Raw genomic sequence first — 12,470 nt, 5'->3', positions numbered from 1 at the left:
TTGGCACAAAAGTAGCAAAGAGCATAAAACACGCTTATTATTTTTATTTTCTTTTTTCTTTTTTCCATGTCTGACATGGCTCCACTATTTTCTTTGTTTGCCATTATACCAGTTCTGCTGGGAGGCTTTGTATATTATACGCACCATCGAACATACGGTACACTTGACGTGACAACAGCCTCTGTCGCTTACGATCGCGCTCGATACCATGATATTCTCGACTGGGACAAGTACGCGTTAACTATCCAAGGCGAGCCAACACAAATACACTCGGGAGAATTTCACTACTGGCGTGTTCCTGACAGAAATCGTTGGGAGACTATTCTAAAAGGATACAAAAACATGGGCTTGAATACCATCCGTATCTATTTCCACTGGGGCTACCATTCTCCTGATGAAAATGTGTATCATTTTGAAGGCAATCGTGATATTGACTATTTGCTTAATTTGTGTGAACAACTAGAGTTGTTTGTCTTGGCTGCTCCTGGCCCTTATATTTGTGCAGAAACACAAGCAGGCGGATATCCTAGTTGGCTTATTGCTAAAAGAGAACTAAATATACGTCATAATTATATGATGCTTTGGCGTGTTTATGACCAGAAATTTGCTGATTACGAAATACAATGGCTCAACCAAATCATGCCTATTCTTGCTAGACATCAGATCACTGAAAAAAAGAAAGGGTGTGTGATTGGAGTACAGATTGACAATGAGTTGTTTGAAGTCATGGCAAATATACTCCCTATTGGTTTGCATGATCAAATGAGAATCTTGGCTAAAGCAACAAGAGATGCTGGTATTACAGTGCCTCTGTTTACAAACGATGGTTTTGAAGAGGGTGGATGGGTTCCTCGCACTGACGATAAAAAGAAATTCGGTATTGATCTTTATGGTTTTGATAAATATGTCAGTAAGTATAGCTTGTATGTGTACAGAGAATCTATTTTGCTAATTCAAGCAGTTTTTGCACCTTCAAGTTCGCCCAAGTCATGGTTGATTAATAGTGGTGTGTCTGTTGGGTCTTGGGATGAATGGAATCCCAAAAATATGGAGAATTCAATGGATGGTTTAGAAAAGAAAGTGCGTGGATTTGGTGGTGGTGCTAAGGAATCACCCATGTTTATTCCTGAACTTCAGGGCGGCTGGTTTAACCATTATCAATTGCAGCATACCTACGATCAGATTTTTGATTATTATGGGGATGAATACACCAAGCTCATATTAGAAACATCATTTGCTCAAGGTGTTACTATGGCCAGTACTTATATCATTTATGGTGGCACGAATTGGGGAGCCATTGGTGATCCGTAAGTAATAGACCTGCTTTCATGCTGTGACTCATTTTATAGTGATGTTTACACTTCTTATGATTATTCTGGTTGTATTCGTGAATTTGGTATGCTTTCTTCTCGAGGCAGAAATGTCAGAAAATCTGTTCTTTTGACTCGCTCATTTGATCCCTACTTTACAAAGACTGAACGTGTCGCTCATCCTAATGTCAAGTCTTCTCTTGCTCATACTTTAAATCTTCAACGTGTTGCTATTGCAGGCAACCAAAATGTTACATTTACTTTCTTGAGAAACTTTGACCGCAAAAAGCGCGAGACATTTGACATTACTGTTCAAGAAAAAGAGGGCAGTTTGACGATGGGTTGTTTCTTGCCTTACAAGTCTTCTTTCATTGCTATTGGAAACTACACAGCAGCTAACGGCGTTCATTTGATTTTCTCTTCTATCCCTATCCTGACTCGGTTAGTAAGCCCCCACAGTAAGGATGAAGTATGGGTTGTTGAGCCCAATATTGTGGGTGCCATGGCTTTCACTAACAAAGAAATGCATTTATCTGGTAATATGCAAGACAATGCTTTACGTAATGATGGTCCTGCTGTGATACTCTCATTTGAAACAGATCATGGATGGTCAAAGCTCCAGACAACAGAAGGCAATCTTTATATTATCGGTCTTTCTAGGCTCGATGCAGCCACTCTTTATGCTGAATTTAGTGAGCCTTATTGGAATGAAGGTGTTAAGAAATACCCTTTTTTTGTTGCTTGGGGTGCTGATAACTTTTATTTCGACAAAAAGACAGGTCAACTTGAAATCAACCATCGCCGCACAGAAAAAGCAGCACATATCATTTCTTTTGATCAGATAAAGGGAGGTGTAACTGACAACACCTGGGACCTTGATATTATCCATACATTTGAATACAAGAAGCATACCGATATAATTCCTGTGACATTCGATTACACGCATTGGGAAAATCGCCCTGTTCGATTTGACGAATTACCATGGGAAAAACTCAAGAGCTTAAAAAAGAATGATAGTGTCACTTTTACTGGCCTTGATTATCATTTTACCAGTGGTCATGTCTTGTATCGCACTCGATTCAGAACTCCTGATTCAGATCATCCTAAAGTTACACTTTCCTTAAATGTTCGTAACCGTGCCACGGTGATCTTGAATGGTCGAGTCGTTGGTGGCCACACTACTTATTCTCGTCAACTGTTTATGCCCGGTGCCAAAATTGGACCTGATCCATACTTTTTGGGTTCACATACGTATGATCTTGCACCTTATCTGTCTCGGTCAGATTCCCTTGAAAATCAACTGATTGTAGTCGTAGAGAGCTTTGGCTTAAGTCGTCAAGCATTTATTATGAATGATGTTCGTAATCCACGCGGTATAGTGAGTGCTAAACTCGCTGGTCTCGTCCAATCACCTGAATGGGAAATCACGGGTGTTGATGTACGCAAATTATCTAACCCTTACAACACCACTGGCTTTCCAGACGAAATTGTCTCTTCAGACTGGAAATCGTTCAAGAATATCAAGTGTGATAAGGAAGGGTGCACGATTCCACTTAAAGTAACACAGGGCGTACAATGGTTCCGTTTCCGATTTGATAACGCCTATAAATCTTCTCTGTACAACATTCCACTTCGTCTCCATCTGGAGGGTGAATGGACAGCTATGGTCTTTTTGAATGATGTCTTGATCGTAAGATATTACGGTAATGGTGATGGCCCTCAACATGATTTTTATTTGCCCGACGATCTTGTTTTAGCAAAGCACAATGAGGTCAAGATTCTTGCTTATACCTGGGAAGATACACAAGCTCGACTCTTCTTAGCAGGATGGCCTGTTCTTGCAGACAGTGGTAATCTTATTACTCACTATGCACAAGACAGTAAGCCTGCTGAATACATGACTTTTAAAGAATCTATTAATTTGTAGCAAAGTTAATTAGCATGTCACACAAAAATATAGGGAAATATATAAATCTTTATTCTCATTTATTTTTTTAAAGAATGTTCATTGTCCTATTTTATTGTCTTGAGTCTATGTCAAAGCAAGACAAAGAAGAAGAGAGAAAGATCAAAATGTGAAAGCGTATGTCAGCAAGCTAATATGATGAGAATAAATACTTTGATTTTATTGAATGTCGATAAATACTCAAAAAATAACCGCAGTCACTCAAAGAGTATCACCAACTATAGAGAGGTTTGAATTTAGAGACATGTTACCACTTACCATCCATATTGATAGTAGCAGAACTATCATAAACCTTGCACACTGTTCGATTTAGGAATTGTTTGAAATTATCTTCAGTGTAGTATTGACTGTATTTATGAGAAAGTGCGGGGAACAACATTGTAGAGACCAACAACACCAATCGCCAGAGCTGACAATCGGTCACAAGACATAGTTGCCTTCTTATTCCTTGCGGAAGCACAGCCCTTATTTAAGCAGTAGAAAGCACTTTTCACTGTTGTTGCTCCTTTCTCGGTTCTGTTAACTGGGTGGGCTAATTTCTGAAAACAAAAGATACAAGTCTGGGATGCATTATGCTCGTTTGTGATGTATATAATACTTGTGCTCCCGAGTAGTTTCTGCTTCCATTTTCATCCATATTGTCTATGCCCTTTTATCTTTGAGCCAACACCAAGTCTTCGATCTCCAACAAACGAACAAGCCTTTGACTTCTTAGGACCTATTCAAAATAACAGAATTAATACCAATTACACGCTATCATGAGTAGTTATTACCTTTTTTTGTACAGACTTCTTTTCTTGACAGGACATTGCAAGCTATTTTTAAAAAGAATATAGCAGCTAATTTATTTAGAAATTTATTGCTGTTCTAAATATCGCACATTATGCATTAATAAACATTGTTTATAGCAAGGAGCGTGAAAAGACATTCATTCATATTGATTGTTGTCAGCATAGAGATGTCCCTATAAGTAACCATATTTGTAGACTCAAATATCAACATTGGCTTGAGATTTACAGTGCGACAAAAAGAATTAGACGGGTAGCCCTTCAATATCGAATAAGGCACTTAGATAACTTTTGCTGATAGTGACTACTAAATTTTTTTGGGTATTTATCGTTAACGGGTTTTATTTCCTGCGGGACCCGAAAGTATCGAAACCAATCATGTTAAGAGCAAGACCATTGTCTAACCTCTCTTTTTTCTTTCTTTTTCTCTCTTTACACACGCATTTATTTTTTATTTTTGTCAAACAGATAGAAACAGCAATCATTATGGAAGATCCTCAGTCTTCTTTAGCTATTGCTTCTCAACATTTTGACAATGGACAAATAAAAGTAACCGAAAAAATGTCAACCTTATTTCTCATTCAATTTTTTAAGGATGCATATAGTATATTTCTGACCACAGCTACAAATGCGATAAAACCACTTTTTGACGTCAAATTTGTTCATTGCTGTAAGTATAGCTATTAAATTGCTCTTCTAATACAAAGTAGCAATTGTCTCGAAGCCTCAGAATTCTGCAGCATTGATTTCAGTCTTACACATATGTCTTGAACATATTGAAAAGATTATTGAGTATCATTCACCTTCAGCGAAAATACCACCTCCGCCATTACCACCAAAACCTTCACATGTGAGCAAGCCGGTCTTGCCACCCAAGCCTACAAGAACGACTCCACCCATACCAATTCCTTCAAAAAGTAGAGTGAAACGGTCATTATCTGATAATCAAGGTAAATTACACAGAAAGGGACCCGTGAGTATATGCTTCTTTATTAACTTTTCTTTTTATAGTCATAACTCAGCAACAACAAGAGCAACAAAGAACACACCTTCGATCCAATTCATACTCTATGGATGTACCTGATGGAGAAATTGATCCTAACCACCTTGTGCCAGCACAAACAAACAGCAACGACAGTCTTCCTCATACTAGCGCTCTGTCAATGAAAGCAGATCATGTTCCACATATACCAGTGCCACCTTTATTGACATCACACCGACTGCTACAAACTAAATTAGACGAACTTGAATCCTCACTTAAGGAATTTCGCCTTCAAAAAAGTCAATTGAATGAACAAGATACTCATAACAAATACGAACTAGACGCAGCCATTGCCAAGTATACCCCATATGTAGCCGAAGCAAAGCACACATTAAACCGAGTTCGAACACTTTACATGAGTGCTGCTACCATCCCTAGCATTCTGCATTTTCAACCTGCTCTTGTTGCCTATCAATTAACACGTATTGAATCAGCTATTTTTATGGCCATTCCTTCTGGAGCTCTATTAACACATGCACCTAAATCACCTCATCCTCGTATCGTCGCCTCTTCTGATTTTTTTAATTATGTTACAAGGTGGATTGAACACTCGATTCTGTTGCCTCAAGAAGCATCTGTTCGCTCTCAACACATTAATCATTGGATAAAAATTGCTTGTAAATGTCAAGACTTGAACAACTATCAAACACTGAAAGCCATCGTTTCTGCCCTGGGTACGCCACCCGTACAGCGTCTTAAGCGTACTTGGGCTTACATTCCTAAAAAGAGTCTAGCTCGGTTAGATGCCATGAATGAACTTATGTCGGAAACCAATAATTATGGCAGATACCGCGAACACATGGGTATTGTATCCACCACTGTCTTGAATGGCAAGAGTGTTGATTCAATTCAATCAGAACATTTTAAGCGGCCTACTGTTCCTTTCTTGGGCACATTTATTCATGACATGACTTATCTTTTAGCTGCTGTCAATCAACAACCTAAGGACAAGGACCCGCGTATTCTCAAACTCTTAGACACACTCAAGAAGTTCCAATCTGTACCACCTTATGATCGAAGAGCAGTTCATGTCAGTAAGAAATCACAACCTTTAATGCGACCTTCTTTCTCTCAAGCCATTCATCGAAGTAAATCAAGCTTTGGTCGGTTGGGAGGTGCCATGGGCTTTGGTAACAGTAACACAGACAATACGACAAACGACTTGTCTAGTAACGGTGCTTATGATTCAACAGACGATTTTGATGCTGAAGAACAACAGAGCCTAGTAACTCAATACATTTTGATGCGTCCATGGGTCAATCAAACCATGGTAGATGAGCTTAGTATTTTGCGTGAACCACCTACAAACAACAAAGGCCCAGGTAGAACAAACAGCCTAACAAACTCCATGATGAGTAGCACAAATTCCTTAATGCTTCTGAATCAAAGTCCTACCACAACAAACAGTATTAATAGCGGCAGTAGTAGACCTACTAGCATGGATGATTATTATACAACTCGATCTTATATTTATGGAAGGGATTCAGCACAAACATCTATACCTTTGACTTCTTCTTCTACATTAGAAGATGAAGACGAAGACGAAGAAGTATCATCATCGCCGTCGAGTACTTCATATCCCGTCATTTCACCTCCACGAACAGAGGGCCAATATTTTTGGAGCGACCCTATTATCAGTCTGTACAACAAAGGTAACGCATAATCAATGTCAATATAGGTTACTTATTCATTAAATAGAAACAGCACCTCTTGTGCCTCCCCGACCAAATCCCTCTTTTAGACCGCAGCGTATGGCTTAAAGGATAGTTTGTAAATTTCGCTTGTAAATAAATCTAAGGTCTTGCATAAAAAAAAAGGATTTCGTATTACACATGTATTCGCAACGTCAATTTGGTTATCCGACTTAGCTGTTGACCACACGTGTGATGTTGCTGTTTTGAGCAAGATGATCTAAAGAAATTAGCTGCATAAAGCATGAAATAGTATAGACTAAATAATTATAGTTTACAACATGAATTTATTCTGAAAATATTACAATGCGAAAGTGAATAAATATATATGAACAATGATAAATCTATATATGTGCTTAGAAACCAGCCATAGCCAAGACAGCAACGGGAGCAGCTAAGGCAATACCAGAAATGAAGTTACGACCAGCTGCACTATTAACAGCACTGCTTGAACTAGGGTTGGCGCCAGCAGCAGATCCAGCAGCGGAAGTAGCAGAAGCGCCGACTGAAGAGGCAGTAGAGGCAGCACCAGTAGCGGCAGATCCGACAGCAGATGTGGCAGCACCAGCAGCAGAGGTAATGGCACTAACAGCTCCATCAGCAACAGAGGAGACAGCACTAGCAGCGGCTGTGGCAGCACCAACAGCAGAACCAGAAACAGAGTTTTCATTAGCTTGACGCTTAACAGGTGTGCCGTTGGAAGATTGGCTATCGGCACTGGAAGAAGTTTCAGTAGAGTTATCAGCACCAGTATCAGCAGAAGTAGAGTTATCTGTAGAAGCGGCAGTAGCGCCAGTAGAGTCAGCAGCATCGGTAGAGCCAGTAGAGTCAGCAGCATCGGTAGAGCCAGTAGCATCAGTAGAGTCAGTAGTGTCAGCAGCATCGGTAGAGCCAGTAGAGTCAGCAGCATCGGTAGAGCCAGTAGCATCAGTAGAGTCAGTAGTGTCTTCGGAACCAGTGACATCGGTAGCATCAGTAGCAGCAGTAGAGTCTCCGGCACTAGTAGTGCCATCAGCATCAGTGTTGTCAGTAGAATCAGTAGAGCCGGTTACGTTAGTAGAATCAGTAGATCCTTCAGCACCAGTAACATCGGTAGCGTTAGCACCAGTAGAGTCAGTTGAATTGTCGGTACCAGAAGCAGCATCAGTATCAATAGCAGCATTGGTGGTGGTTGTGCCTGCACTAGCATCACCAGAAGTATCGTTAGTGCTGTTGCTAGAGGCATCACCACCGTTGTTAGAAATGATTAAGCCACCAATATAAGCCATTTGACTAATATCTTTTCCGACAGCCAAAGCATAATCAGAGCCTTCAGTTACGTTTTGAGGAATTTTAACAGTAGTAGAGCCAGAAGAAGCATCAACATTTGATGCTAAGGCTTGAATCAAAGTAAGAGCACTAGGATCACCCTTCATCAAGTTAATCAAGAGCTTGTCAACACCTTGTTGTACGTTTTGCCAAGTAACAGTTTCGGAACCACCAATCTTCCAAGTAGTGCCTTGAATAGGTTGAGTGATAGAGACAGGACCAGTTGTAGAGCCACTTGATCCAGTACTGGCACCGCTTGAACCAGCATTAGCACCACCAGTGGCAGCAGTAGTAGTCGTAGAATCAGCGGAAGCTTGAGGAGCAGCAGAAACAAGAGTAGCAGCAGCAATGAGAAGAGAGAGGAAAGAGGTCTTCATTTTGATATTGTTTGATTGTAATGAAGAAGAAAACCTAACTACTGATTAACTTGTATTTATATCTTTTTTTTTTCAACATGATGGTACCATGTTATTAGTTCTTGACAGAATTTGCTGGCATAATTACATGATGTCAATGGTCTATAATTAGTGAACAATCTAAAGAGATCGGCCCCCACAACTTAAATTAGCGTCTTTGGGCTTAGGTAGATAACTTTCTGCTTTAGTCTATCTTTTCTGGCCAATGAAAAAAGATCGCCAAGGAAGAAATGAGTGATCGTCCTTACCGGATTAAAAGTCCAGAATTTTTATTCTTAGAAACATCGCATGCTAGACCTTTCAAGGAAAACAGTGGCTTAAAAATAGCAGAAATATTGCATAACGTTACTATAAATGGGTGATTGAAATAACAATCCAGCTATGTTTCTTGTTATCAAACTTTTAGTTTAGTGTCTCCCAAACAAGCCTATCCTATTATCCTACAGCCTTTTCTTGGCGCACCCTTCTTCTATTTAAGCCTAATAAAAGTACAATAGAAATTAGATTTAAGCCCTGTTTAACTTTTGTTCGGCTGGCAAAACAAAAACAGTTAACTTAATCAACCAAATGCATCTGTTTCTCGAGACCAAGATTCTTTTCCTTGATAGATATAGTTTTCTGAAAAAGCAATTCTTTGCCAATCATCTTGAAAGACTTGTTCTAAATAATATTACATAATAATATGTGAAATTTCTCAAAGCAATAATACGTAGACAATAGTTTATTTCATTAAGGTGAAATGAAACACTCCTGATAGAACTATCACCGCAAAGAGCAGCTGTTTGCGAACAATAGTAAAGCATATGTATTTAAGAAATGATCACTTGGCCAAAAGGAACAACATGAATTCTATTGATACAGAGCAATCGACTATTTAATATCACCAAATTTAAGGAACCATTTTAACATTGACACTACGCCTGATTTTAATCAGGGATGTAAGAAAATTACTCTTCCTTTTGTTGATCTAAATGTATTTCAGTTTTTTCTCTCTAGACACTATTTACACAATATAAAAAATAACTTCCTTTTTCTCTTTTTCTTTTGGGGCATATGAAAAAAACGCTATGCAATACATACTAAAATGACTACAAAATTATAAGCTGAAACGATTTACTGCGACATTAAGGTGTTAAGAAATATTTGCATCTAATCAGTCTTTATTTGTTTTTCTTTGTATATAAACAATCAGTCAATTTTCCCATCCTACATCATCTGGTGCCTTACAAAAAAGGAAGAAGATGGATAACTTTCTCAAATCAATGTACTACCGCCTTCAAGACATATGCGTTGTCAAAGTAGTATGTCAAACAATTCACAAAAAAAAAAGATGACACAATATTATTATATCGCTTACATATTAGAAAGAAAAAGGTATGATATTCATGTTCTAATTAGCTATTCTATATCTGCACAACAAAATTAAACAAGTGTGGGGAGATTTCATTCGAGTCCAGGTTCTTTCTTGTTGAGTATATAAACATGGCACTTTACCCCCTTTTTTCTTCTTTCTTTCGTCTCAATTCACTTTTTCTTACTTCAATTCAATGCATAACCAAGACTCATGCTCCAAACATAACAGTTTAAAGCCTCTTGATTTGTCCCATGGCCAATGGTAAGCAAAAAAAAAAAACTGTCTATACATATATATTAATTCTCGTCAAAGCACTTGGTGTGGTAAATACGGTCATAATCGCGTCAAATGTCCTTTATTAAGATAGAACTTTTCTTATTTTACTCTATTTTGCATTACAATAAACAATGATACCAGCTTCCCCCTTTTTTTTCATTTTCTTCAATGATACAATATGTCGTTTTTTTGAGTAACGAGTTTAAACAAGCATTGTTTTGTGTCACACTTCAAAGCACTATCCAATAGGATTATTTTACTTGCAGACAGTGAAAATTTCCGGATATTTAATTATGAGAAAAAAAAACTCTTTTTCCTTGTTTCTTCCTCTTGTTCCTAGAGAAAATGGCAGCGCAAGAAAACTACTTTATTGGTATTGATGTAGGGACAGGGTAAATACTGTTCTTTGTATTTTCAGCTGCTTGACAAAACATACTTAGTTCTGCTCGTGCAGCTATCATCGATATGCAAGGCCATCTTGTCAGTATAGATGTGCAGCCAATTTTATTACATAATCCCAAACATGATATTTATCAGCAATCTTCGGACAATATCTGGTTTAGTATTGTACGCTGTGTTCATACTATTATGGAGAAAACAAAACTTAAGTCGGATCAAATCAAAGGTATTGGTTTTGATGCTACTTGTTCCTTAGTTGTGTTGGATAAAAACGGTAGTCCTCAATCTGTGGATGAGTCGAGCCAATTCTCAAACAATGATTATAATATCATTTTATGGGCAGACCATCGAGCGATCAATCAAGCCAACCGCATCAATGCTACACATCACCCAGTATTGCGCTATGTAGGCGATACAATCAGTCCTGAGATGGAAACACCTAAGACATTGTGGCTGAAAGAGACTTTGCCTGCAGAGAAATGGGATCATATTGGTCATTTGATGGATCTACCTGACTTTCTGACTTGGCGTGCAACAGGATCAACCACCAGATCAACATGTTCATTGACATGCAAGTATTCCTATTTGCCCCGTTTAGTAGGCCAAGGATGGGAACCTAGCTTTTTTGAAGAGATTGGTTTGGGTTGCTTGATAGATGAAGAATTTTCTCGTATGGGAGGTCAAGAAACACTCGAAGCAGGTGATCCTGTAGGTTATGGATTGACAGCACAAGCAGCTGAGGAATTAGGCTTGTTACCCGGCACACCTGTTGGGTCTGCTATCATTGATGCCTATGCAGGTGCAATTGCCACATTAGGCGCAACAGCTAATGTTAAGGAAAAAGAAGCGATGCTTGCTGGACTCAAGGTGCATGGACCAAGTCGTTTAGCTATCATTAGTGGCACATCAAGCTGTCACATTACCATGTCTCCTGAACCCATTTTTGTACCTGGTGTTTGGGGTCCTTATCGATCTGTAATGGTGCCTGATATGTACTTTGCGGAAGGCGGCCAATCGTCCACTGGTCAATTAATTGACTTCATCGTCAATTCTCATCCTGCTTTGTTGGAGGCACAACAAAAAGCTCAAGAAGCTTCTCTCAATTTGCACGCTTTCTTAAGCCAGCATTTAGTGACGTTACAAAAGCAGCGCAAGCTTACCTACTTGGATAACCTTACACAGCACTTACATATCTATCCTGACTTTCATGGCAATCGATCCCCTCTAGCAGATCCATCCTTACGTGGTACAGTTGTGGGTATCTCGCTCGATAAAAGCATTGACGACTTAGCCTGTAAATATTTGGCTACATTACAAGCAATTGCATGTCAAACTCGACACATTATCGAGACATTGAATGCGCAAGGATACACTATTGATACATTGTGTATGTCAGGTGGTCTTTGTAAGAGTTCATTGTTTATGCAAATCTTGGTAGATGCTACTCAATGCCGCATCATTATGCCAGAGTCTATTGAAGGTGCTGTTGTAATCGGTGCCGGATTTCTAGGTGCCAAGGCTTCTGGCCTTATTTCCAACGATTTATGGAATATAATGGTGCAAATGGGGAAAGCAGGAACCACCGTGTTACCCAACAAGGATGAGAAAATCGAGCAGATTTATTCACGTCGCTATCAAGTATTTTTGGCCATGTTAGAAGACCAAAAAAAATATCGCAAGCTAATGGCGGAGTGTGAATAAAATTTTTTCGTTATCAGATTTTTGCTTGTTTGATACGCTGTCATTCTCCTTATCATTGTTTCATCTCTCTTTTTATTCAAAAGAACAAAAGCAAAGAAATTAATTAATTAAGATAGATAAGGCTTCATCTCTCATCTATAGTCATAATTGTACAGACTGGTATACAGAATATCTTGGATGTGATTAGATCAAGAAATCATCTTGTTGTTTTGTACAACT

At 38.8% G+C, this 12,470-nt stretch overlaps 3 protein-coding genes across 3 annotated transcripts; all 3 read left to right on the top strand.

Annotated features, from left to right (window-relative positions):
- Positions 1 to 342: 342 nt before the first annotated feature.
- B0P05DRAFT_465933 (glycoside hydrolase superfamily) lies at positions 343 to 3,237 on the top strand (the record flags this gene model as incomplete). Its single annotated transcript, XM_051574297.1, has 3 exons — positions 343 to 910; positions 962 to 1,307; positions 1,350 to 3,237. The coding sequence occupies 3 exons, from the start codon at positions 343 to 345 to the stop codon at positions 3,235 to 3,237; spliced, it is 2,802 nt and encodes a 933-aa protein (XP_051436938.1).
- Positions 3,238 to 4,498: 1,261 nt separating this feature from the next.
- Positions 4,499 to 7,030, top strand: B0P05DRAFT_532490 (ras guanine nucleotide exchange factor domain-containing protein). Its single transcript, XM_051577096.1, has 4 exons — positions 4,499 to 4,613; positions 4,659 to 4,734; positions 4,775 to 5,014; positions 5,076 to 7,030. Exons 1-4 carry the CDS (start codon positions 4,551 to 4,553, stop codon positions 6,767 to 6,769), a joined length of 2,073 nt encoding a protein of 690 aa, XP_051436937.1. The 5' UTR covers positions 4,499 to 4,550; the 3' UTR covers positions 6,770 to 7,030.
- A 3,466-nt stretch (positions 7,031 to 10,496) lies between these two features.
- On the top strand, positions 10,497 to 12,251 carry B0P05DRAFT_465856 (uncharacterized protein; the record flags this gene model as incomplete). The annotated part of the gene is made up of 2 exons (XM_051574291.1): positions 10,497 to 10,543; positions 10,592 to 12,251. 2 exons carry the CDS (start codon positions 10,497 to 10,499, stop codon positions 12,249 to 12,251), a joined length of 1,707 nt encoding a protein of 568 aa, XP_051436936.1.
- Positions 12,252 to 12,470: the final 219 nt, after the last annotated feature.

The sequence above is a fragment of the Gilbertella persicaria genome (assembly GCF_025201335.1).
Source record: "Gilbertella persicaria strain CBS 190.32 chromosome Unknown B0P05scaffold_10, whole genome shotgun sequence".
Taxonomy (NCBI): Eukaryota; Fungi; Mucoromycota; class Mucoromycetes; order Mucorales; family Choanephoraceae; genus Gilbertella; species Gilbertella persicaria.
The sequence above is the reverse complement of the archived record's forward strand: the minus strand, read 5'-3'. Positions and strand labels throughout refer to the sequence as shown.

Excerpts from the sequence above, each read along its gene's own strand:
- B0P05DRAFT_532490 (XM_051577096.1), top strand. The coding sequence starts at position 4,551 with ATGGAAGATCCTCAGTCTTCTTTAGCTATTGCTTCTCAACATTTTGAC. Across the intron at positions 4,614-4,658 it reads TTGACAATGGACAAATAAAA|GATGCATATAGTATATTTCT; the intron begins GTAACCGAAAAA and ends CAATTTTTTAAG. Across the intron at positions 4,735-4,774 it reads CGTCAAATTTGTTCATTGCT|CAATTGTCTCGAAGCCTCAG; the intron begins GTAAGTATAGCT and ends AATACAAAGTAG.